At 43.3% G+C, this 27,077-nt stretch overlaps 1 protein-coding gene across 1 annotated transcript in view; it reads left to right on the forward strand.

Annotated features, from left to right (window-relative positions):
- Positions 1-26,200, forward strand: part of LOC145417881 (potassium voltage-gated channel protein eag-like) — a 336,066-nt gene extending 309,866 nt beyond the window's left edge. Inside the window, exons 13-22 of the mRNA XM_080286497.1 lie at positions 1,008-1,158; positions 1,837-2,135; positions 2,625-2,740; positions 3,826-3,846; positions 12,087-12,228; positions 12,674-12,761; positions 13,977-14,092; positions 16,296-16,439; positions 23,962-24,159; positions 25,313-26,200. Of these exons, the coding sequence (XP_080142623.1) occupies positions 1,008-1,158; positions 1,837-2,135; positions 2,625-2,740; positions 3,826-3,846; positions 12,087-12,228; positions 12,674-12,761; positions 13,977-14,092; positions 16,296-16,439; positions 23,962-24,159; positions 25,313-25,792 (1,755 nt within the window). The 3' untranslated portion in view covers positions 25,793-26,200. The remainder of the gene's footprint in view (positions 1-1,007; positions 1,159-1,836; positions 2,136-2,624; positions 2,741-3,825; positions 3,847-12,086; positions 12,229-12,673; positions 12,762-13,976; positions 14,093-16,295; positions 16,440-23,961; positions 24,160-25,312) is intronic.
- Positions 26,201-27,077: the final 877 nt, after the last annotated feature.

Genomic DNA, 27,077 nt, shown 5'->3' on the forward strand with positions numbered 1-27,077 from the left:
TTTTTTAAAATTACTTGAAGATGGCTTTTGTAGCACTGTATAGTGTGGAAGGGTTTTGAGGTGAGGTGACGTGAGGTGTGGCTGGTGAGGCGAAATGAGGTGTGACAGATGAGGTGAGGTGTGACAGGTGAGGTGAAGTGAGGTGTGACAGGTGAAGTGAGGTGTGACAGGTGAGGTGAGGTGTGACAGAGGTAAGGTTAGGTTAGATAAGGAGAGGAGTGACAGAACAGAGATGTGTTGCTGGTGGAAGTGATTGAATTAAGTGTGGATATCGAAAGAGGTGAAACGAGGTGTGGTGAGGTGTGGTGTGATAAAAGTGAGGTCGTGAGTAAAGGAAATTAAACTCAGTTAAGAATATGTTGACGTCGAAGGGAGGTAAGACATATAGTGTAGTGTAGTGTAATGCAGTGTGATGCAGTGTAGTGTAGTGTAGTGTAGTTTAGTGTAGTGTGGAGTGGTCAGTAGAGAGGTGATGGGCATCCCAGATAAATGAGTGTGAGATGAGTTGCCTAAGGTGTCGAAAGGGATGAAAAGTGTGGTGGAGAAGGTGTCAGATGAGGAGCGCTGTGGTAGTGGTGGGTTGGCAGGCATGAGTTGGTGAGTAGGCAGAAGTGAGCACGAGATGAGTGTGGGGAAGCGTCGAAAAAGGAAATGAAATGTGAAGTGAGGTGTTCTGCGATAGAGATGAGGTGTAAGGGACGCATAAGAAGGTATGGGGCGGAGGTGAAAGGTGAGAGAAAGTGTGTGGAAGTGAAGAAATGTCAGTGAGATGTTGGTAAAGTGAGATGAGGTAAGGTGAAACTAGAAATGAGACGATTAGTAAATGAGATGAGGAGCATGAATCAGGTAACAGGGAGGTGAGACGAGAAGCATGAATGAGATGACAGTGAGGTGTGATGATGAAATGACGAACTGCATGAAAACAGACGAACGAGTGACATGAAAACAGACATGCCCCCGTTAGACATGAGCCTGCCTGACGCCTCCTCCCCCCGCCACTCCCTCAGGTGCTGAATTACTGCCCCAAAGACATGAAGGCGGACATCTGCGTGCACCTCAACAGGAAGGTATTTAACGAGCACCCCGCCTTCAGGTTGGCGTCAGACGGCTGCCTCAGAGCGCTGGCCATGCACTTCACCATGAGCCACTCCGCACCAGGTCAGACACACATCAGGTCACGAGAGGTCAAAGGTCAAGTCCAGGGAAAGAAGGTCACGTCAGGTCAGGTCAAGGAAGGTTATGTCATGTTAAGTAGGGTCAAGTAAAGTTAGGTCTGATTAAGGAAGTCAAGGCAAAGAAGGTCAGGTCAGGCGAGGTCAAGTTAAAGAAGGTCATGTCAGATCTAATCAAGGAGTGTCAGGTTAGGTCAGGTCACAGAAATCAGATAAAAGGTGAAGTCAGGTCACGAAAAGAAGGACAGATAAATGAAGGTCAATCCAGGTCAGGCCATGGTAACAATGGGGTTCATCTCTGGCCACCTTGCAGCAAATCAGGTCATGGCAGGTCAAGAAAGACAATAGATCAGGGTTGCCATATGAAGGCTGGGGATTTATCAGTGACCTGAGGGATAAAGGACGGAAGAGGGGGGGGGGTGCCAGAGATCAAGCAGCGTGAAGAGCCGCCATTAGGTGACCAAGGTCGACGCACGCAAGTATGCTGGAGCCTTTATAAACGATATGATACGATACTTGAAACCATGTCAATCACGGGAAAATCATATCTAGCTAGGAAGGTCAGGCCAGATAATAATAATAATAATAATAATAATAATAATAATAATAATAAATAATAATAATAATAATGTAAAAAAAACAAAAACTCACCCCACTGCCCCAGGTGACCTCCTCTTCCACACGGGCGAGTCTCTGGACACGCTCTGCTTCATCGTGACGGGTTCCTTGGAGGTGATACAAGACGACGAGGTGGTGGCCATCTTAGGGAAGTGTGACGTCTTCGGGGACACCTTCTGGAAAGACCCCACCGTCGGACAGAGCGCGGCCAACGTCAGAGCGCTCACTTACTGCGACCTGCACGCCATCAAGAGGGAGAAGCTGCTGGAGGTGTTGGATTTCTACCACGCCTTCGCCAACTCCTTCGCCAGGAATCTTGTTCTCACCTACAACCTCAGACATCGAGTGAGTGCAATCTTGTTATCATCATCATCATCATCACCATCATCATCATCTCGGCTCAATTTTTCACTGTATCTGGTAGTGGGCTATACATCATCATCATCATCATCACCATCATCATCATGTTTGTGTATATATCCATAACAATGCCTCAAGTAACAATAATGTCTCACTTCCTAAGGTAAAACGATGCCACAGGTAAGAGTATGTCCCTAATAACGATAACGCCCAGGTAACACAACACCTAGGTAATATTATCAAGACCTCAAGTAACAAGAATTATATAACAATGTCTCAAGTAACAGTAACGCCCCATATAATAGTTATGACCCCACGCCAAATAACACACCAGGTAAAAGTAACACCAGGTAACAGTAACACCAGGTAACAGTAAAGCCAGGTAATAGTAACGTCAGGTAACAGTAACACCAGGTAACAGTAACACACCAGGTAACAGTAACAAGCCTTCAGTGACATGTGCCTCTCCTGCAGCTAATATTCCGGAAGGTGAGCGACGTGCGGAGGGAGAAGGAGTTAGCGGAGAGACGGAAACACGAACCCCAGCAGGAGTTAAGTCATGACCACCTCGTGAGGAAGATATTCTCAAGGTAGGTCAGGTTAATTAACAGGTAGACGAAGGTTACAGGTAGAAGGATACAGGTAGAAGGACACAGGTAGGATACAGGTAGAAGGACACAGGTAGAAGGACACAGGTAGAAGGATGCAGGTAGAAGGACACAGGTAGAAGGATACAGGTAGAAGGACACAGGTAGAAGGACACAGGTAGAAGGACACAGGTAGAAGGATACAGAAGGGAGGATACTAATAAAGAAACACAGGTAGAAGGAAGGAGAGGTAGATGGAGGATTGAGGTACAAGGAAGGATGCAGGTAGGAGGATACAATCAGTGGCTGGATACAGGTAGAATAAGGACAGGAAGAGGAAAGATACGTACAGGTGGAAGGATGATACAGGCAGAGAGGATACAGGTAGAGGATACAGCTAGAGAGGATACAGGCAGAGAGGATACAGGCTGATGGATACAGGTAGAGAGGACACAGGTAGAGAGGATATAGGTAGAGAGGATACAGGTAGAGAGGACACAGGTAGAGAGGATACAGGTAGAGAGGATACAGGTAGAGAGAATACAGGTAGAGAGGATACAGGTAGAGAGGACACAGGTAGAGAGGATACAGGTAAAGACGATAGCGGTAGAGGCAGGGTAAAGGCACAAAGGGGTACAAAGGAAAGCAAACAGCCTAAGACCCGTTAGTCCTTTCGTGGCTGCTTGGTATAGAGAAGGTTACTAGCAAAAATTATTCTATCAGCTCAAGGTTTAAATATGTTAGTCAGAATTTTGTTTAACGTTAAGAATGTTGAAGAATTTATTAGATTAGTGTGATTATTTTCTTTATTTAATCGAACTTCCACATTTTTCTGTTTAGTATGAATTTTCTTTTATATTATTAAATAGTTCAGTTCAAATTTCTAATCACGTTTAGGGAAAAATATTGTAGTTTAGAATACACTTCCTTTCATGTTTTGAGAAGGAAAAGTGTCTTGTATCTTATTCCTAATTTCTAACCATAAGTTTAACAATGTCACAGTTCAGTTCAAGTTTCCTTTCCCGTTTCTGGAGCCTCTTCAATGTTGACTTGCCTCTCTCTCTCCTGGCGCCTGTCCTGGCCAGCAGCGCTACCGAGAGAACGTGGAGGTAACGTTGGTGGCGCCCCCGTGGTGCTTCCTCCCACCGCCACTAGGGGGACAAGGGTTTTGAACTCTTTCTCTTCTTTTTTCTGCTTCTTTTCTGATTCTGCTTTATCGGTTCATCATTGTAAATTTTGTCCTTTACTCTGCATTTTTCTGGATAACTCATTTTGACCTGACTAAGGTTATATTTTTTGAAACATAAAACTGCTTGTAGTAGTGACCCAGGAGGAGGGCATGAGGTTCAGGTGCATCTGGATCGAAGGAGGATTAAACAAACTTAAAATGAAAATGACAGAGGAAAGAGAATGATAAACGTGTCTGGAAAATAACTAACATGATCAACGACGTATGTAAAGCACACTCACAACTGCTGGCAAAAAGTTTTTATCAGTTTCGGTAACTTCTGTCGCCCTTCCTGGTAGATAATTAGACTGGCAGTCTCTGTCATACAGAGTCTGTCGGTAACTATAGTTTTCCACAAAGGAGAGCAACAGTTGTCACTGAACCTGTTCAAGATAAACTATTTGTTAGCCAGAGTGAACGTTCTTGTAAAAGGTGAAGCCAATATTTCCTTGACTTGCATTCAGCTCCCACATCAGCTGCACCCCACACCTCACCTCCATTCACCTGGCCCTGAGCAGCCACACAGAAGTCAGTCTTGGCTATTTATGTACCAGCGTATTACTCGTCTCACGCGCACAGCCACCCAGCGCAGGTTGGCTCTGGCGTAAGGGGTGGCACTTGAGCCACTCCCTTCTGGCGTCACCACCAACAAAGACGCACCATCCATACGCTTGACATACCCAGAAGCGACCGGCCACAAGGGGCGAGAACGACTGCAAAACAACCCTTCTCTCTTTGTTAGTTTCAGCTCCTTCAATCAGGTGATTTTTTATTATCAGGCACCACCAAACAATTTTAGTATGTTTATGGGAGATGTCTTCAAGTGGAGGGGTTAACAAAGGCTAATACTTCCACTTAGATTGTTCACCCATAAGCTGAATAAAACTGGCTAAGGGTGGCAAAGATGAAAAACAGCAGGCATTCTCTGGTTTAAGGAGTAATTCTTATGAAGCAACAGAGATCAAAGGCAGAGACACAGTTCTACCCTGGATCTCAGCTTCCTCCACCAGAAAAAAAAAATCAAAAGAAGATGGGTTGTTTCAGCACTGCCTTCGCCCCTCGCTGTCTGGTTCGCTCCGCCCCGCACGCAGGCTCCACGAATTTAAGACCCGTATTCTTGTGTCCTTAGTAGGCTTTCTTAAGACCTTGCCCTTACTGGTGTTACCTCTGGGTATGGCACGTGAAAAATCTCTGGTACTGTGTGTCGTTTATGTCTTTTTGATGCCGATATCGACACTAAAATATACAAGAGATTAACAGGCCATACTCAGAAGACTATTGGTGAGGGAGATGGGCCAGGGAGCCTCCTAACACCACGGGAATGCGGCGCTGAGGCCTCTGGGATATGACGCTTCACTGACACTCCTGCGCATGCCTAGCAAACACTGAGGAGCCAACGCGCACCTGGGGCCCTGTCCTTCCGGGCCCCCAAGGATCCGTGCCACCTCTTCCTTTACGGTTTATTTATACTGCACATTAATATTCCCTCCTATGTAAGTCATGTAGATTAAGACGAAATTCGAGATACAAATGTCCTGCAAGAGATATCAGGGTATTTACAAGAGACGGGCCTAAAACATGCGAGAAAACATGAAAACAACAACATTCATTCACATTCAACCTCTCTGCTGTCGTAAATAATCGTCTACACCAACAGTTTTAAACCAACAAAAACCAGGGTCCTCTGATTTCCAGTTTACCCCAGTCGCTTCACTTCTTGCCTCTTCTAGTTCACTAACAGCCAATCATTTTCCACACATCTTTTCATTCCAGATTGTTGTTCCATACCCGCCTCTCACCCTCCATGATACTTAAACCTCTAAACATCCAAGTCTCTTTCACACCATCCTTCCACCTCGTCCTTGGCCTCTCTTTATGTCTTACTCCCTCTATTTCTGACCTATATATCGCATATTCTACACCAATCTCTCATCACTCGTTCTCTCCTAATCTGGCCATACCACTTTAACACACCCTAGTCAGCCCTTTCCATCATACTACATTTACTTTCAAATATGTCTCTTACAGTGTCACTTCACTCTGTCACACCCTCTCACCCCACATATAAGCAAAAACTATCCAATTTCCTACATTTCCACCTTTTCCCAGCCTCTAGCATTTGGGACTCCTGCCTCACATCCGTACTGCACAATCGGCACTCCAACGCCCCTAATACTTTCTTTTTTCCTTCCACTTACCTTATGCCTTATACCAGGGTCCTGAGTTACGTACTGTGCCGTGTCCGCCCCCAGAGACCTAACACTCTTCGTTTCCTCCAAATCCTTCCTATTTAGATTGACTTATATATCGTTATGCTCTGTTTCTGTGCAACATATCAGCTTCTTCCCATCATTCAATCTATTTCTCTTGTTACAAACTCCTTCAAACTCAAAGGATACAGAAAGTTACCTTCCGAGTCTGCGCCTAATCCATCTCTTCCTCCTACTTGCATCGCTTGATTCCACAGCTGTCAAATACAAACTTCACATTTCTCCATTTTCTGGCTAACGTCAGGCGATTTTATTCAGCTCAGAGAAGCTTGTCGCTATAAAAGTCTTCAGAAGAGATACGACGAGTGCACTGGCCGGTACATTGAGATCTCTTTCTTTCTGGCTTACATCGAACAACTTTATTCACATCGCTGAAACTCGTCGCACTGCTAAGCCTGTGATACACGCTCGGGCCGGGCTGTCTGGTCGCCTCACATACGGGCCTGCTCACACGAAACTCAAGCGCGTGTGAGTTGTCGAGGTCAAGGTTCTCATCCCTGGTTGAGGCTGACTGTACCGACCACATTCAGGCGGCTGGACAGAGTGGCCTGGATGTGTATGGGGCCCTTGCGTCTCCCTCCCTCACCCTCACCAGTCCATCCATGAACAACTTATACAGCCATAACAACATCCTTCACTCGGCCAACACACAATCCCTCAATGTCCTCTGTCCATCCACTCCATTCTCTCACGTACACTTCTGATATGTCTTTCCTTTCAAATCACAGTTTCCATTCACCAATATACAAAATAACTCGCAAAGGGAGAGGTGCTACGGTGCCTCCTAAGCCCACGAGAAGGCCTCTTGTGCTAGCCTCGGCCCCTCACCTAGCTTCTCTCTCGCCTCCAACTTTAATATCCAGTGGTTGGGGAAAACTACTTTAAAATGACTGTTTTTGCCATGCATGTGTGCGAGTGACAGCCAAGCTATATAAACCGCTGATGCATTGCTATCCAGCGATGCAAATAAAATAAATACAACATTCAGGTAAATAACTGCGTTTCAGAGTTTCCACTTCACGTAACACTTCACAAGCTGTTCCAGGCATGTTATAGAGGAGAAAGAGATGAGGGAACAAAGTTTGATTTTAAGGACAGGTGCTACACATCATTAAGACAACAATTCAACTTTTTTTTTTTTTCAGATGTTTTTATGAATAGCTATTACTCAGAGTTTCCAAATGAAGTTTACCTCTGATTATCATTTCTTCAAGTGTTCTAGCTCTCCACATCCCATACTTTTGTGGAAAAATTGGGGAGAGAGAACTACAGCGAATAAAACAATGTTAACCCGCTGTTGCTTGGATTTCTCTCAAATTATATATATATATAGTTGCGTCCACAGCAGCAAAAATAAGCTTAGAAATGCTGCCTGCAATGCTTCACCTCCCAACCTTAAGCTCCTGGAGGGCATTAAGGACAAGAGAAGCACTTAGCCTTGACCTGCCTCCTCTCTGCTTTACACACTAACATGGCCAACAGCAATGTGTAAATGTCGGTGGGAAACTCTGAAGCATATTCTAAGTGGCGCTGGAGATGTCGTAACACCTCTTCTTTGATAATTTATTCTGCACATTATAGTTTAAGATCCCCCTTAATAACAATCTCATAACCACAATATTCCCATTACAGGTATGTCACTAATTCTCGTAATATTATAACATACAGAAAAAGTTGAGAAATTCTATGCAAAAATAAACCGGTAAGAAAGAGGTGTTACGAGTCGTCCAAGGCCATCTTGAATGCGGCTAGGCTATCTATCCATCTATCTATTCAAGACTGGCCTCAGCTCACAGCGCGCCTCCCAGCACTTGTACATACACACCAGATACCTGTACATACATCCACACAAATATACATACACCAGCCTCACGTTACACCAGCAAGCAACTTATCTCTAAATAAAAAAAAGAAAAAGACATTCCAACATTTCAAGACTTTATTTTGGCGATTAAAAAAAAGGTTAATGTTATCACCGAAATGGCATGTTATGCACCAGACGTTGTGTTGTTTTTATAACAGAGGAAAAATTATACCGCTCGGATCAGATTGGCAGTATCAGGAAACGTACCGACGAATTATTGGACTTTCTTATGGCAGATTTTACACCACTGACTTCAATGATTCTTGGCGTTAAATATATATATATATATATAGAGAGAGATATATATATCCAGTACGTACATAGAGATTATTTTTTTTCTTCTTTTTTAGTAGAAATATTAAATTCTCGCCTATAATTTTAAACAACTAACTTTATTGATTTTTGCGTTTCATAGCAGATTTTACGCACTGACGAATAATTTTGGGCGTTAAAAATATATATACCGTACATAGAGATTATTTTTTTTCTCTTTAGATGAAATAATAGAATTCTCGCATATAATGTAATTTTAAACAAAAGTAACTTTATTGATTTTAGCGTTTTATGGCAGATTTTACAGCACTGACTTGAATAATTTTTGGCTTTAAGAAAAATATATACATGTAGGTTAATTATCTTTTTTATGAAATATTAGAATTCTCGCAAATAATTTTAAACAAGTAACTTTATTGATTTTGGCGTAAAACTTAAAAAAAAAAAATGAGATTCAAGGCGTTACCCATCAACTTCGATCACGTTTTCCTTGAATTTCGAAACATAAAATTATTTCATTCGTTCTATTTTCAGATCATTTTATTTAGGTAAGGAGAGAGATTTTTTTTCTTTTAATACTGGAGGGGTTGGGTGTATATTTCATTAACGCCTTCACTACCAAAGCGCTGTCCTGAACTGCAAAAAAAAATCGTCTGGCAGCAGAAAAAAATAAAAAGAGGAAAAGAAAGAAAAGAATAATAGAAACAAGAAGGAACGAAGAAAAATATAAGGAAATAAAACAGAAAAAAGGAAAGAAGAGAGAAATGAAACAGAAAACGGAATGACTCGTAAAAAGAAAAACGGGAAGAACTGAAAAAGAAAAAATGAGAATAAGAGAAAAAAACATCAAACAGAACGCTTTAATTTTATCCCTGGTATTTGACTTACAGAAAATTCAATAAATGAGTAAATAAATAAATAAATACACCACACATTCAGCCCAACCCCTCCCTCTTGAAGCACGCCATAATAAAGATCAAGTCCTCGGGATGAAGGGGTGTGATGAAAGCCACCTGATCAGCGGTCCGAAAATAATAATAATAATAATAATAATAATAAATAATAATAATAATAATAATAATGTAAAACCAGCCAACAAAAAAGACAACTCTAATATGAGGGTTTAATAATTCACTTTTTTTTTTGGGGGGGGAGGGGGAGTTCTGGATTCGCGGTCGATTTTATTTTCCATCAACAATCAATTTATATAATTATATGGGTGTCATTCCTCCATCATTATTTTTATTCATTTTGCTGTATTTTTTATTTTTGGGGGGGTGTCTGGAATAATTTTTTTCATCTCTACGACTAATTTTCATATGAAGGTATAATTCCATCTTTATTATTATTTATTTCTTTCATTTTTTGAGAGGGTGTCAGGAATAATGGTCAACATTTTTTTCATTCTCAGACGCTTTTCATATAAGGGTATAATTCCTCCATCTCTATTTTTTATTTTTATTTTTATTTTTTTTTGAGGGGAGTGTCTGGAATCATGGCTGACAGTTTTCTCATACTCAGTAAATAATTTTAACATGAGAGTATAATTCCTCCATCTTTATTATGTATTTATTTATTTATTTATTTATTTATTTAAGGCAGGAATTACCCATGGCGTCTCAGATTCAATCGAAACCAAGAGGACCGTCACTGAATCACGCGCATTCTCCCACACCGATAAGGAATAAATCTCTGTCTTAGTATGCGGAATAAACTACTTCAATCAGACGTCCAATCTACCTTCTTGCAATCTCCAGACGATTTTATTCAGCTATGGGGAGACGCTTTGCACTGAAGGGGTTAAGGGAGGCTACATCCAACCCCTCCACCTTGAAATGTAATACCTCCTAGCGTGAAAAAAAAATCGTCTGAAGGTAGCAGGAATAAAATTAAAGAAGTTATTTGAATAAAGAGGGTAAGATAGCATTTTCTTCTCTTCAGTGCCATGACGCCGATTTTTGGGGATTTTTGCGTCTGCTAGTTTTTTTTTATTATATACTTATTAAGATTACTAGACTAACGGAGGTAATTTACTCTCTCTCTCTCTCTCTCTCTCTCTCTCTCTCTCTCTGTAAGGGATAGTGGTTATATGTAAGTAGGTCAGACGCACTTCAGCTCAATACATTCAGTGACTCGATATGTTAAGTATGGTGACCTCAATTGTGTCCAGTGTGTGTGTGTGTGTGTGTGTGTGTGTGTGTGTGTGTGTGTGTGTGTGTGTGTGTGTGTGTGTGTGTGTGTGAGAGAGAGAGAGAGAGAGAGGGAGAGAGGTCCATATCTCGTGACTCCCCACCATCGTGACTGTCTGCCTGAATGATCATTGATGCACTTCATGGAGGGGGGGGGCGGAGGGGGAGGGACAGGGGGAAGGGAGGGGGTAGAGGCGAGGTGGAGGGACGGGGAGGGAGAGGCGGGGAGGAAGGAACAGGGGGTAGGAGAAGAAAGAAGGACGAAAGATAATATGTCAGAAAATTCCAGTAACCTACATAATTCAACTTAATGAAAATAAATACTACACATAAATGGCAATAAACAGAAAATCAGCAGGTATGTATGTATGTATGTATGTGTATGTATTTATGTATGTATGTGAACGTATGTATGTATGTATGTATGTATGTATGTACGAACGTATGTATGTATGTATATGTATGTATGTAAGAGTGAGATGTCCAGGCCCTTATCAACATATATAAGTGAATGGCAATACATAAAAAGGGATCCATAACAAGTGGTAATAAAAATAATTATATAAATAGCATAAATGTGAGTATAGGTGAGGAAAGAGGGGTGGGGATGGGGGGTTGTGAGGTGATGTGGGCAGGGTGGAAGGGTAAGGATGGGGGTAAGAGGTGAGGGTAAGGAAAGGGGTGAGGGGGTGATCAGGGTGAGAGGGTGAGGATGGAGGGTGATGGGGTTGGGATGAGGGGGAATGAGGGAGTGAGGGAAGTAAGGGGGTGAGAGGGACTTTGAGGTAAGGGTGAATGAGGGGAGGTAAGAAGAGTGAGGGGGGAACAGGTAAGGGTGAGGGAAGTGAGGGAGGGGAGGTATGGCGGGGGGAGTGAGTGGTAGTGAAGGGTGAGGGAGAAAGGGTTAGGGAGTGTCATGCTTGGACGTAAAATTCTTAAAACAAACATATAAACACTCGTAAAACAGAAACATACCATAAACGCAACAGGGGTCAGACGAACGTAAAACAAGCATAAACAGAAAATAAACCAACAAAGACCTTAATGAGCGAAAAAGAAAAAGATAAAATAAAATGAACACAGAAAGAAAAATACGTGCATTAAATTGGCGAGAAAAATAGACGCGAAAGAAGAAAATAAATTGGGAGTAAACTGAACACCTACTTGTTAAATTGGGCGCCATAATAGGTATTAGACCCTCAACCTGGGCGTGAAATTGACGAATAGCAACAAAAACTTGTATATAATGAAAGGCACGAAAACGGGAAAACTGGGCGTAGAAATAGGTAAAACATGCGTAAAATGGGCGTAAAATCCGCGTAGTAACAGGTAAAACGGGCGTAGTGACAGGAAAAGCGGGCGCAGCTTGGGCGAGAAACAGGTAGACTGGGCGTATAATGGGCGAGAAACAGGTAGACTGGGCGTATAATGGGCGAGAAACAGGTAGACTGGGCGTATAATGGACAAGAAACAGGTAGACTGGGCGTTAAATGGGGCGTAATGACGACCTCCTTCCGCCCCACAGGTTCCGGCGAGACAAGGGCGGCGGAGGGTCAGGCACGCCCAATTCAGCTTCATCGGAGGTGGGCGGGAGCGGGCGTGACCTGGAGAGGGGGTCAGGGGAAAGGTCAGACACGGACGTGGTGGGAACGACGGACGCACTCAAGGTACGGTTGACCCAAGTACGGTACCGTTGGTGTCTGTTGATTTTTTGGTTTTTTTTTGTTTATTTTGATGTCTGTATATATACCTGTTTATCTTGCTGAGTATCTATTAACCTATCATCATTATTCTCTCCCTCTCTCTCTCTCTCTCTCTCTATTTATTACGGGGACTTAGGGTGCTGTTCTGTATAATCAGAATACTCATATTAATAACACACAATATAATATGCAGTTGCTTCTAAGAAGATTGCGATTTTACTCGTGTGTTTTTCTCCTTTTATAATTCCGTTACTAATCGCAGCTCTTCTGTGTGTGTGTGTGTGTGTGTGTGTGTGTGTGTGTGTGTGTGTGTGTGTGTGTGTGTGTGTGTGTGTGTGTGTGTGTGTGTGTGTGTGTGTGTGTGTGTGTGTGTGTGTGTGTGTGTGTGTGTGTGTGTGTGTGTGTGCAGGTGGTGAAGATGCCCCCAGCCCGCATGAACAACATCTGCGAGACCAACGGACCGCGGAAATGGAAGAACATCTTCGGCAGGAACGAAGGTAAGAGAAGAAACATCACCTGCATGACGTGTACCAGGAAAGGCGTGCTTGAAGGAGAAATAGTATCCAGTATTTAGAATTACAAGGGAAGTAGTAGCTAGTGAAAAAGACCGAGAAGCGAGTGTGAGGAGTTACGAAGAGAAGTGTAAGATGTTGTGCATGATGATGATGGATACTGTGAGTTGTTGTGCTGTAAATGGAAGTGGTAGGGAGGCTTCTGTATAATAAGTAGCAGTAGTAATAGAGAAGACTGAGATGTGAGCGTTGTGATGTGTTGATTTATGAAAAGTGGTATAAGATGTACTGCATGAAGGTGGGGTGGTACTGCAAGACGCTGGATCAGGTGGGTGGTGTTAGCAATAATGGAATTTATGTTTTGTACTGCAAGGGCAACGGAAATGGAGAGCATGAGGGGCAGGGGTTTTTGCCCCCTCCCCATGTCTCGTCGCAAACTCACGTCAAATATTCTATGCGGTATTAACAATAATCTGTCCAACTGAAGTAAATGAAGACGATATGTTAGTTTTTAGGACAGCCACTATTTTCATGGTCAGGGATCTCAAGATAAATACGAGAGTGACATTAACGTTGCATAATTACTTTCTGTTTGCACATCTGATGCATCGCTCCCTCCAGAAACTCATTCCAAGGGATGACCACATATCACAAGAGCCTCCAGCTGTCCTTGTTTAAATGTGCCTCATCACACCATAATCTCTACTTACCTCCCCTCCTCCCCATTCCATCTCTTATAGTTTTTCACCCGCTCCTTCCAGCATACTAGAGGTAACCCTCTTACACCTGCACCTAGAGTTTTGCTTTCATAACTGTGTTCGCAAATTCCTCTCCACATACATACATACATACATATATATATATATATATATATATATATATATATATATATATATATATATATATATATATATATATATATATATATATATATATATATATATACACAGTATACTGCACTGGCTGTTTTTTTGCCCGCCCGGGCTATGTTGCACTGATAGTCAATATTATGAAAAATAGGTAAATACTAGTGTCGTGAATAATAAAGATAAGGAAGTATTCCATGACGATATGCCTCATAAGGGAGACTAAAGAAGGATTGTATTGCATAAAGGAGACTAAGGAAAGGTTGTATTACATAAGGGAGACTAAGGAAGGACTTTATTGCACGAGAAAGGCTAAGAAAATATTGTGTTGCAGGTGGGGGAGGAGGGGAGGACGAGGGCTCAACCACGGACGAGTGCAACAAGAAGAACCTCATGCAGGACGGTGTGTTGCGCAGCCTAGGCACCAAACACAACACCAACTTATCCAAGGTTCCTATACTTCCCTCACCTTAACCTGACCCAGATTTTCGTCCTTTAGTAGCTTATTTCACGCAGCTCAATGGCAGAAAAATAATGCTACATCTCTACATCTTTTTTTCGTAGCACTTCTTCGTGACTATATAATTTAGAATTCATCTGCTATTACAACTCAGCATTTGATGGAGAGATGGTAATTTTAGGCCACGTTAGAGTAAAAAGAGTATCGACGTATCATTTGTGACCTTATTCTCTTACTTCTTCCCATCTTTCTCCCTTCTTTTTTTTACTCTAATTTTTCTAGGTGTAGGCTGTATGAAACACATCTGTAATATAAAGGAACATACCCCTGTGAGACTGAGCCAGGAATCCGGTGGCTTGAATGGTGTGCGAATGAGTGTCCAGCCCATTCCACTAGGCGTGCAGTTAACAGTTCCTCCTCGTTAATGTCTTCCCTCTTATCGACCCCGCCTTATCCCATACTTCGGTGGGAAAAAGGGTCGCGATGATGATGATAATGATGATGATGACGATGATGATGATGATGATGATGATTATGACAACGGACACGCAAAGATACAAACAAAACCCAAATCATTTAACTGTTTCTACCCAAGGCTTGAGATGGAACTCGCATCCTTTTGCACAGCTGATCTCTTCCCTAACCATTCGTAGGCACCTGCTGTTGTTACTTATACCTGTTTAATTTCGGCTGAGAATTAATTACAGGTAAATGCATTGGGAGGTCACCCTTTTCTCCTTTGTGTGTGTGTGTGTGTGTGTGTGTGTGTGTGTGTGTGTGTGTGTGTGTGTGTGTGTGTGTGTGTGTGTGTGTGTGTGTGTGTGTGTGTGTGTGTGTGTGTGTGTGTGTGTGTGTGTGTGTGTGTGTGTGTTCAAGCTCATGACACCTCAATAACACCTAAACAAAAGTCATCATCATCACATCCCAACCCAAATTCCCACCGATAAAAATGTGGCAGGTGAGACACAGAAACAGGTAAACGAAAAGAGCAAATCAGGAGTAACAAATCAGGAGAAACTGTCATCATCAGAATTCCCAGTGAAACTGACTACACATCTTATGAAAAGGCGTGTTTCCTTGATCATCACAAACTCACTACTTCATCCTGACTGTCTCCCCCAAACCCCTTCTGAGTATGTGTGGGAGGGCACGTAAAAATCGAGTTAGTTTTTTTTTAATCAGTGGCACTACAGGTATCTCGACCTTCACTTGATCTCCATTTAACGTTTGGCTCTCAGTTCGTAAACAAACATACGAGATCTCATCAGTAAATATCAGTATCTCGTCAGTAAATACCAATATCTCTTCAGTTAATATCAGTAAACATCAGTAAACCTCAAAATCATCGACTCTTGTGATTTTTCAGCAAAGGTAGGTAAGTACACTTGACTTTGCCGGTTTATTATGTCAACCCCGAATTTATTCTCGCAAAAGCAAAGGAATATCTTACACACAAATTCTTATAGGAAAGCGGTACAGAGAGGGTGAGGGAGATCAGGGATGCAATGGAAGGTCGAGGAGAGGGTCAGGGGGAAGGAAGGGTCAAGGAGGAGGTGAGGGATGCACCAACAGGTCAAGGTCAGGGTTCTCCCATGTCAAGTAGGAGAGATAGCAAGTCAAGAAGAAGAGGGATACAGTGTCAGTCAAGGAGGAGGTGAGGAGTAAAGCCATGTTAAGGAGGAAGTAAGGAGAGTGCCAAATCAAAGAGAAGGTCAGGAGGGATATTAGGTCAAGGAGGTGAGGAGATGTGGCAAGTCAAGGTGGCCTGAGGAGGTACCAAGTCGAGAGAATGAGTGTCAGGTCAAGAAGAAGGTCAGGAGGGATGCTGGGTCAAGAAGTATGAGACAGATACATGTCAGATGGGAGAGAGAAAGGAGGATGACATACAGTGCCAGGTCAAGGAGGTATGGGGTAGTGCCATGTCAAGGAGGAGGGTGCCACGTCAAGGAGGAGGGTGCCATGTCAAGGAGGGGGGTGCCATGTCAAGGAGGGGGGTGCCATGTCAAGGAGGAGGGTGCCACGTCAAGGAGGAGGGTGCCATGTCAAGGAGGAGGTGAAAATGCAAGCAATGCCAGGTCAAGAAGGAGGTCAGAAGAAGTACCGTACCTAATCTGACCTAACCTGACCTCATGTACTGTGACCTTGACCCCCGAGTAACTGTGACCTGACCTCGCAATACTGTGACCCCTGCAGACCCTGGGCGTGACCCCCAAGCGTGCCAACACCATCACCGCCGCAGCAACGCCCTCCACCACCTCAACTCCCAACAACAATAACAACAACAACAATAACAATAATAACAACAACAACAACAGTGCCAAGACGGTTGTGAAGAAGGTAACCGTATGTTCACCTTCCACACCCACCCCCTTGTAAATGTCACCCCACCCGCCTCGCAGCCCCAACCCTCTTGATCCCACTCAACCCCCTCAGCCTTAACCCCAATCAACCCTATCAAGTTTAACCCCGTCCACCACCCTCAACCTCCCCACAACCCCCTGCCAACGACACCCCTGTCCGTAGTGTGTGTGTTGTCGCTGTGTTAAGGCTGTGTTATGGTGGGCTTAGGAGGCTCAACACTCTTCCTTCCCAGTTTATATACCGATACACCGTTGTTCAGGTTTAATGGAAAGTGACACACTCCACTCACTGACTCTTGTGACTCCAGAATTATATCTACAATTAAGAGTGACATCTTGGTGTTGTATAATCAAATGCTAATGTGAACAAATTTCGAGTGACTGAGAATTTGCTAAGGTGATTTTAAGATGCACAGGAAATTTACATTGTATGAAAGATATTTAATACAGTGACAATGCCAGTCTTGTGTATTATGTAAGTATATTTGTACCGTATATGACGAGACAGGCGGAAACAGATACCATTGTCAAACTACAACCGATTAGGCTATTATTATACAGTTTTTCAGATGTATAGTGTACCGAAGAATGCTCAGTGTCAATTTGTTTATCGCCAGCGTAATTTAGAGATACAAATGTCAGTTCAGAATTTACAGCAGTCCATTAATTTTGCTAATTACAAGTTAATGGCCTTTATACGTCACTGCAAACTGGTAACTGGGCTAAAAATGGTGCAAGAGGTCAATATTCTCCTTTAAATTCTTCGTGTAAATTGTGTGGATATAAATTAAGCGACAAACAGGTGCTCATTAACCAGCCTTACGCAATATATATAAACTGGTAAGGACAGGGTGACAGCCAGCCTCCTACGCCCTCAAGACCACGGCCTTCTTCTCTGCCACAGCCTTAGCAACGTAAACCACAGCGACAACCACGACACGCACACCTTAGGGCTGTATTCTAAGTGCCTTCGGAGATTTCGTAACACCTCTTTAATAGCGATTTATTCTGCACATTACACCTCGGTAGCCTCGTGTGTGATATCCATTAGGATGATGTTGGAAAAAGATATACCGGTAACAATTAAAAACTTTAAGGTGTAATATGCAAAATAAATCGCCAAAGTACAGATGTTACGAGGCCTCCAGTCACCTAAAATACTGACTTATACAGCTGCCTACCATACCACGCTTCCCTAAACTGCCTCTCGGTGTGCTGCGTCCCCCTTAAATAGAAACAGCTTTTGGTGTGTACAGTATAAAAACCCAGCTAAGCCACCCTCACCATTCAAGCCTCAAAGCCATATATATCATTTACAGATGCCTCACTCCATCCATCACACCCACTCACCAAAGCCACAGCATCCGTCAAAGCCACCCCAAAGCCACCCCAAAGCCATCCCAAACCCACAGCATCCGTCAAAGTCATCTCAAAGCCATCCCAAAAGCCACACCAAAGCCACAGCAAAACCACAGCATCCGTCAAAGCCATCCCAAAGCCATACCACAGCCACAGCATCCGTCAAAGCCACCCCAAACCCACAGCATCCCTCAAAATCATCCCAAGGCCATACCAAAGCCACAGCATCCGTCAAAGCCATCCCAAAGCCTTCTACCCATATCATTTCATCAACCCAAGCCTCCTACTACACCCCTTCAGTCCGATGGCGTCTTATCATCTACCTGCGACAGCCAGACGATTTTCTTCAGCAATGGAAAGATCTCTTGAAAGTGGTTGATGCATATGGCTTCTAAACACATAACTACACAAGGCTACTCCCTTAAGCTGAATAAAATCGTCTGGGGGAAGCAATACGGGTAATACAGACGTCAATGTAGTGAAGGGGTTAAGCCACATCCTCCGCCAAAGCCACGCCAAAGCCTGTCAAGCCTCGTTATGTAATTCAGGCCTAAGACTAGTGTAGTAAAGGCCATGCCTGCTTTATGCTAGTCTCCCCTCATGTCCGTAGCTGAGCACGTAGAAAATGGAAGCTTGCATCTCTGAATGTGTCAGTGTGTATAAACTCTCTTTCTCTCTCTCTCTCATATATATATATATATATTCAAAGTCCGATTATAAGTACACGATTATCTACACACCTGATCATTCAAACACCTGATTATCCACACACACCTGATTATCCACACACCTGCTTAATTATCAAAACACCTGATTATCCACACACCTGAGTAACCAATTATTCACACACCTGATTATCCACACACCTGATTAACCAATTATTCACACACCTGAGTATCCACAAATACCCATATACCTGCTTATCCACACCTATTTTTCTTCTAACGCCTTTCTGCCTTCTCCAGACGATTTCATTAAGCTCAGGAGAGAGTTGTCAAGATGGAGGGGTTTGATACAGCCTTCAAAAACCCCTCCACCACAAGATCTCGCCTCTAAGCTAAATAAAACCGTCTGGAAGGAGCGAGAGGAAAAATTAAAGGCTTCTCATCGAACAGAAGTTGAAAAAATCGCAGTTATGTAAATTCTCCAAAAAAAAATGTCGTGATAGGAAAAAAACTGTCACTTCCAGAAATTTTGAGTTTTTTTTTTTTCCTTATCTCTGGCAGGTGTAGCATATCTGTGTTACCTGCGAGAAAGGTAGTTAATTTATCAGGGCAAGGATAAGGGGTCAGTTGTTTTGTGTCACCCCTACATCCTCACACCCTCACCCACACCCTCACCCTTACCCTCAAAATCACCCACCGCCCTCACCTACACCCTCCCCCCGACACACCCACACCCTTACCCTCATATGTCACCTTCATTCTCACCCACACCCTCATCCTCACCCTCACCTACCCCATCACCCTCACTCGCCCCTTCACCCACCCTCATCTTCACCCTCACCTACTCCATCACCCTCACTCGCCCCTTCACCCTCACCCACTCCTTCACCCTCATTCTCGCCACACCAACCACTCTCATTCTCACCCTGATCCACCACCACCCTCTCCCTCACCCTCACCCACCACCACCCTCACCCTCACCCACACCCTGACATCCTCCACTCACCCATCCCCACACCTTCCTCTCTCCCTACTTACCTCCACCCTCCATCCCAGCACCCTTACCCCACAAACTCCCTCATTTGTCTTTAATAATAATAATAATAATAATAATAGTAATAATAATAAGTCCGACGATCATTTCACTGCACGACTTTCCATCAACTAAAAAAATATTATAAACGCGCCACGATTTTTGAAACACATGGCGCGATTTTTAAAACTACCCGCGTCCAACATTAAACCCACAAACGATTTATATGTATTTATTTATTTATTTATTCATTAATTCATTTATTTACTCCTGTTACGGCCAGGTATTGTCACTCCCCAACGACAGAGTAACCTTGTCGCCCAGTAATTTCTATAGCCTGTCTGTTTTCACTTGACCAAGATCCCTAACCCCCTTTAAGTCAGTTGATGGCCAAGTGTAGTCAGCCTGGAGAGTGGATATGACTAGTAACCAAGGAGATCCATTCCTACCTAAAGCTCGCCGAATTTCACGCAACCACAACTTTAGTATTCGGGTAGTGGAGGCTGGATTTGACTAGTAACCAAGGAGATTCATTCCTGCCTAAAGCTCACTGAATTTCACACAACTACAGCTATTTATTCAAGTAGTTAGTAGTCTCGTTCTATCAGATGAAAAAAAAAATTATTATAGGTTAGAAACGTATTATAAACTTAGCATAAAAAAAAACCAAGTCAAACACTATTATATGCAAAATCAAAATATATATATAAAAAAGACACTGAACTTTCTACCCTCCCCCCCCAAAAAAAAAATGATCGTGAGGCAAAACCCTTATATATTCTACCTATCAAATACACGAGGTTCATTCAGACAGACGGTATTTTTTTTTCTCGGTTCCAATCTTCCTTTTGACCCGGAACCGTCACTGTTACACCCAGGTCCCCAAAATACTTGACTGGGGAAAGGGGAAACAAACTTTATCTTGAATTCTGATCGGCACTGGAGTCCTGGCACACGTGTAACTGTAGTATTATTGGTATGAGATTAAGGAAAAGGAGTTGTGGGGTCTAATTCATCTGGTATTAATATACAAAAACACCACACAGACACACACACACACACACACACACACACACACACACACACACCTCATTATTCATACACCTGATTATCCACACACCTGATCACACACACACACACACACACACACACACACACACACACACACACACCAGCTTACCTGCATTCCCCCAAACCCCTCCATTAACCCCATCACTACTAAGACTATCCTTTCGCTTTTCATAAATCCTAATAACAGACGATTTTCTTCAGTTGAGAGAAATTCTAGCAGCGAGAGGGTTAATGATATAAATGCTAGGGAATTTCTGGGACTGAATGTTTCCTAAAATTTTCACTGTAAATAATAATCATAAACATTACGATAAACGATAAAGCATTAGTGTATGTCTCTATGTACTTAAGTTCTAATGCTTGCCTTACTGTTTATTTAAGTACTGAATATTCGGTACTAACGTGTTTGTAAATTAATGCTGTGTGTGACCTAATGCTGTCAGTAGTTATTAAATGCTGTCAGTAGTTATTTAATGCTGTCAGTAGTTATCTAATGCTGTCAGTAGTTATTAAATGCTGTCAGTAGTTATTAAATGCTATCAGTAGTTATTTAATGCTGTCAGTAGTTATCAAATGCTGTCAGTAGTTATTAAATGCTATCAGTAGTTATCTAATGCTGTCAGTAGTTAGTAAATCCTGTCAGTAGTTATCAAATGCTGTCAGAAGTTATTTAATGCTGTCAGTAGTTATTAAATCCTGTCAGTAGTTATCAAATGCTGTCAGTTAATAAATGTTGTCAGAACTTATTAAATGCTGTCAGTAGTTATCTAATGCTGTCAGTACTTATAAAATGCTGTCAGAGGTTATTAAATGCTATCAGTACCTGTTAAATGCTATCAGTACTTAGTAAATGCTGCCAGTACCGTACTTATTTAATGCTGTCAGTAGTTATTAAATGCTGTCAGTCCTTAGTAAATGCTGTCAGTAGCTCAGCTTTGTGACAGGGAAAATTAAAAGCTCTCATCGGTACCCTGTTACTGAATATTCGGTACTACGCCTACTGCTTGTACTGTAAAAACAAAATAAAAAAAAAATGAAAAAAAGAAGATTTGTAAGGCGTATTAACACACCTGATATAGAGAATGGAAAGGCAACCTCCTCTCTCTCTCTCTCTCTCTCTCTCTCTCTCTCTCTCTCTCTCTCTCTCTCTCTCAGAAACACATAATGAAAAAAAAAAAAAGAGCGCTTGACCTTTCCATCTCGCAGGTAATTGAGTTATATAAAGGATAATGACGCCTAATTATCTCCTATAATCACAGGTGTTATATATAATTAACCCATCGCATATCGGGGTCACGCACGCCCACACCTTTGCGTACTCAGTTTTAACCCCTTCAGTCCAATGGCGTATCTTATTCCTGCTATTTCCAGAGAGAGAATTTTAGTTCACTTAATTCAGCCCTTGGATTGAAAGCCCTTTTTTTTTTAACCCTTTCCGTATAAGAGATCTCTCCCGAAGTAAAGAGAGAGAGAGAGAGAGAGAGAGAGAGAGAGACAGTGAGAGAGAGAAGATTGTTGACATAAAGAATAATTCAAGCGTCATCGCGGTAAAGGGGTTAAGACGGCGCTATCTATGAATTTTTAGTGCTTATTAACACTGAAATCTCTCGTCTATGTTGTTTATATAGTTCTAACATCAACACAGTTTATATCGGTGACAGACAGGAAGGTACTGGGGGGGTAATGTACAAAATAAGTCGCCAAGGATAAGGTGTTAAGAAATATTAAATCCTATGGGGTGTAATGTACAAAATAAGTCGCCAAGGATGAGGTGTTGAGAAATATTCAAAGCTATGGGGTGTAATGTACAAAATTAATCGCCAAGGATGAGGTGTTGTGAAATATTCAAAGCTATGGGGTGTAATATACAAAATAAATCGCCAAAGAAAAGGTGCTGAGAAATATTCAAGGCTCAGGGGTGTAACATACAAAAATAAATCGCCAAAGAACAGGTGTTGCGAAATATTCAAAGCTACTTACAATACTTACCCTGAATCTCCGGCACATCTAAGTGTATAATAATCCCCTCTGTGTACTTTTTAATGCTAATGGTTGTTAAGTGTTCTCAATAGTGTAATCCTGTGTCGTACCCACGTAAAGTAATCCACTTGTACTAAATCCTAAGTACCGTACTACTGGCTGTATAATAAATCCCATGAATGTATGTTTTCCTCTTTGTATAATCTGTGTTGTATAATTATGTGTGCCTGGTAGTTTAGCACTGTACTATAAGAAGCTAAAATAGTGCTCTTTTTGTACTGAGTCTTTGATGCTACAGTACTGCTTGTGTCGCTAAAGCCTGTGTCTGTTTTAGTTTTAAGTACTTTATATATATGTTTAGGGGTAAAGTACTGTCATCCTTACCCAAGTGACTTAGTCGCTAGCTGTCGTAGTACTGATTGCATGTACTGCTATTTATGTACGTACTTGTCTATATATTTTTCTATCCTCTATCCTTCCGTCTGTCTGTTTATCTATCTATCTATCTCCGAACTCCTTTTTCCTAATCACGTTCACTGTCCCACAGAAAACTTTAACCCCAGTAGGTAGCACCAATTTCCAGTAATGGGGGCTACTACCTCATTTTCTCTCACTGTCATCCTCTTAATCTCTAATCCTTCATCTCCCTTTATCACCTTTCACGTCTCTCTCCCGCCGTCTTTCATTCTCGTCTGCCTCATTCTTATTCTCAGATTTCTCATTCTCCTCTCTTCTTTCTTCCTCTTCGTCCCTTTACCATACACTTTTCACCCCTGTTTCTAGCTTCCTCTTCCCTCTCACCTCTCCTCCTCTTACTCTTATCGGCTTCTCATCCCCTTCCCGAACTTCCTCTCTTCGATATCCCTCCCTCTCTTTCAATTTCACTCTCTTTTATATCCAGTTCTCTCAAGGCTCACCAATCTCCCTATATCTCACGGTCTTCTTCTTAATTTCCCTAGCCATCACGACCCTATTTTCCTCTCCTATTGTATTTTGCTAACCGTCAACATCCAATTTTCCTCCTACTTAATTTTCCTGCATTTCTTCCTCCTTTAATTAATTTGTCTACACCGCACTTACTCCCACCTTAATTTCCCTAACCACCAACATTCCATTTTCCTCTCCTACTCATTTTCCCAACCACCAACACTTCATATTTCCTCTCCCACTCACTTCTTATAACCATCAACACTACTTTCCCCTTCATACTCGTTTTTCCTTACCATCGGCACCGCATCTTTCCAAACCAACAACACCCCATCTTCCTCTCCCACTCAACTTTCCAAACCGACAACACCCCATCTTTCTCTCCCATTCACTTTGCCAAACCACCAACACCCCATCTTCCTCTCCTGCTCAGTCTCACTCCCCCTCTTCACCGTTCCACACAGGAGACCTTAGCGCTAGAGGGCAGCACCAAGTTCAAGTTAAATAAGCTGGATTCGCTAGACTCCGGGGTGGGACGAGACCACAAGAACAAACTGCAGGACAATGACTCCGGCAACGTGACTGACTACCTGGCCCCCGTCACACCTGGCGTCACACCTGCGGACTGTCAGCAGATTATAGCCAGCCTCATGGACTTCAAGGTGAGGGGAAGACGAGGGAAATTGCAATAAAGGGGAGGGGAAGACGAGGGGAATTTCAATAAAGGGGAGGCAAAAATGAGGGGAAGAAGGGGGATTTTCAAGAAAAGGAGGGAAGACGAGGGGAATTTCAATAAAGGAGGAGGGAAAGATGGGGGAAACTTCAATAAAGGTGAGGCGAAATTGAGGGGAACAAGGGGGATTTTCAATAAAGGAGAGGGGAAGAAGGGGGAAATTTCAGTAAAAGGAGTGGAAGAAAGGGAAATTTCAGTAAAGGGGAGGGGAAGAAAAGGGGATTTTCAATAATGGGTAGGGGAAAAGGGGGATATTTCAATACGGAGAAGGGGAAAGGGGGAAATTTCAATAAGGGGAGGGGAAGAAGGAGGGGAATCTCAATAAAGGGGAGGGGAAGAGAAATCTCCATAACGGGGAGACGAAAATGAGACGAAGAAAGAGGAAGTTTAAACAAAGAGGAGGCAGACATGAGAGGAACACACTAAAAGGAAAGCGACAATGACGGGAAGGAGGACATTTCAGTCAAGGGGAAGTAGAAGCGAGGGGAAGAAGGGGGGAAATATCAATAAAGGAGGAGACGAACATGAGGGGAAGAAGGAGGGGTTTCACTAAGGGGAGGCGGGAATTTGGACTTCAAGATGAGGGTAGGATGTGAGACTAAAAACCTCTCCGATAATCTACTTCTACCTCATTACTTATATATACCGGATTTCCATTAAAAAGGGGGAGGGGGATGAGAGAATCAAAATACGCAGCCTATGAAGGCGAAATGAGTGTGACAGAGGTGAGGCTGCTTACACTATATTCTTTCAGTAATTTCAGAATTCTGCTGACAACGATTATAACAAATATTATTCTTTATCACTTAATAGGTCATCGTATTAAAGATCATCGGTGTAAGTTAATGTCTTAAATATTTACGTTACCAGTGCTCTATAATCGAAAGCTGCAATGATGGGTGAATAGTGATGTGACTCACTTTCGTTAGGCACTCCAACTGCAGTTCATATACGTGTGTGTGTGTGTGTGTGTGTGTGTGTGTGTGTGTGTGTGTGTATACAACGTACCCATCTACTTAATAATTCTGGAAATTAAAATTAGGATGCTGCTGATGCTACTAATACCTCCCTCCCTCGTGCAGGTTGACCTCAAGCTTGAGATCCAGCGGATGAACCAGAAGCTGGCCAAGCTGGAAGACAACATGAACGACGTGGTGACGCGGATGAACACTGTGCAGCGGTCCGCCTCGCAGCCGGTGAGTGTGCGTCCCCCAGGCGACGACCCTGCGCCGCGCCCATCCGGCCGCAGGGAAAGGGACCGTGACCGTGACCGCACCACCGTTACCACCGCTGACGTGGTGGCTGACGCAGAAGACCCCCGCCACGCGCTGCCCAAAGTGACGGCCAGTGAGGAGCCACGTAAGCCCAAGCGGCGGGACAAGAGCCGCACCAAGAGCTCCGGCACGCCGCGCACCTCACCGACGGACTCCACCTCCCCAACGGACTCCATGGTGCGTGGGATGCTGGAGGACGAGATCCTGGAGCAGGCGTCGTCGCCACGCAACGAGGCACAGCCGCAGCCACAGCCGCCACCCAAGTCACGCTCCAGGGAGTACCTCTGAGGCCGCTCTGCGCCATCACACGCCACAGCACAAGTTAACTGACCGCTGTCACGCCAGAATCATGTCATGTCATATATGACGCTAAGTAGGCATGTTGCTTGAGCAATATATCTATTGAGATGTGTTCAAATGACAGCATTGTTTGAAACTCATTGTTTGCCAGCAGTCTGGTACATGCTAAGCAGTGTTAGGACTCAGACGAGGACGTGTTGCTGTTCAGTTGTGACTGCTTCTAGTGGACTAGAGGAGGCAGAGGTTTGTCGCTCTCCCACTCTGATAAACCTACCTCGTCCAGCATACGCCACTCTGCCTCTCCCTCAAACTAATAAGTGTCTTCTGTTACACTTTCTTTTTTACAAATTTAGTTATCCTAGAGATCAGGGCTAACTGATGAAAATACTCTGTTGTTCCTTGTGTGCTAAGAATCCAATGGCAGTTGGTGTGCCCAACACTCACACCAATGGAGAGTTACTGGCTAGTGGTCTGGTGTTGAACCCGGGTCCTCTGGGAGGTCTAGTATTGAACCTGGTCCCTCTGGGAGCCTGGTGTTGAACCCGGTCTCTCGGGGGATCTGGTGTCGAAAATGGTCCCTCTGGCGGTCTGGTGTTGAACCCAGTCCCCTGGGGGTCTGATACTGCAGCCAGGCTCCCTATCCTACCTCACCGACAAGCACGACGAACCAACCGGTGACGAGGGCGACCATAAACTGTCCCTTCACCCAGTGGACGCTGATATGTTGGGTCATGAGGCAGGATGATGATGATGATGATGATGATGATGATGAACAGCAGCCAGGTGGAGGTGTGAGTCCAGACACACACCTCCACCACGGTACCTACTTGCTCTTGGTACAGTTGGGGATAATGGTTCTCTAATATTTCACCTTTACTATAACTCACCTCCCTCTGCTAGCTAATATTCGTAAGCTGAGAGAGAATTGGTATGTTTCGCTGTCCTCATATGATTATTCTCTTTGACATATATATCAGGAAGGAAAGTGACGGGCAAGCCCTAAATGTGAAGCAGGCTCAGTGGACTATTACAGCAACTTTTGTCCCTGACTGTACCTCAAGGTGCTCATTTAGGTCCTCTCCAAACTGTGTGGGGGACCTGAATGGCCAAATCCGTGAACAGTTTGTGGTACCTGTGTGGCCAGACCAGGACCTCACTTATGGTTCCTGAATGGACAAAATCGCTGCTCGTTTATGGTACCGTACCTGAGTGGCCGTTACCGCAGCCTAACTGTGGTACCTGAGTGGCCATAGGCACAGCTTGACTGTGGTAC

This window comes from Coenobita brevimanus, chromosome 111, assembly GCF_032717465.1.
Source record: "Coenobita brevimanus isolate Jiangsu-jjx chromosome 111, ASM3271746v2, whole genome shotgun sequence".
In the NCBI taxonomy this organism is placed as follows: Eukaryota; Metazoa; Arthropoda; class Malacostraca; order Decapoda; family Coenobitidae; genus Coenobita; species Coenobita brevimanus.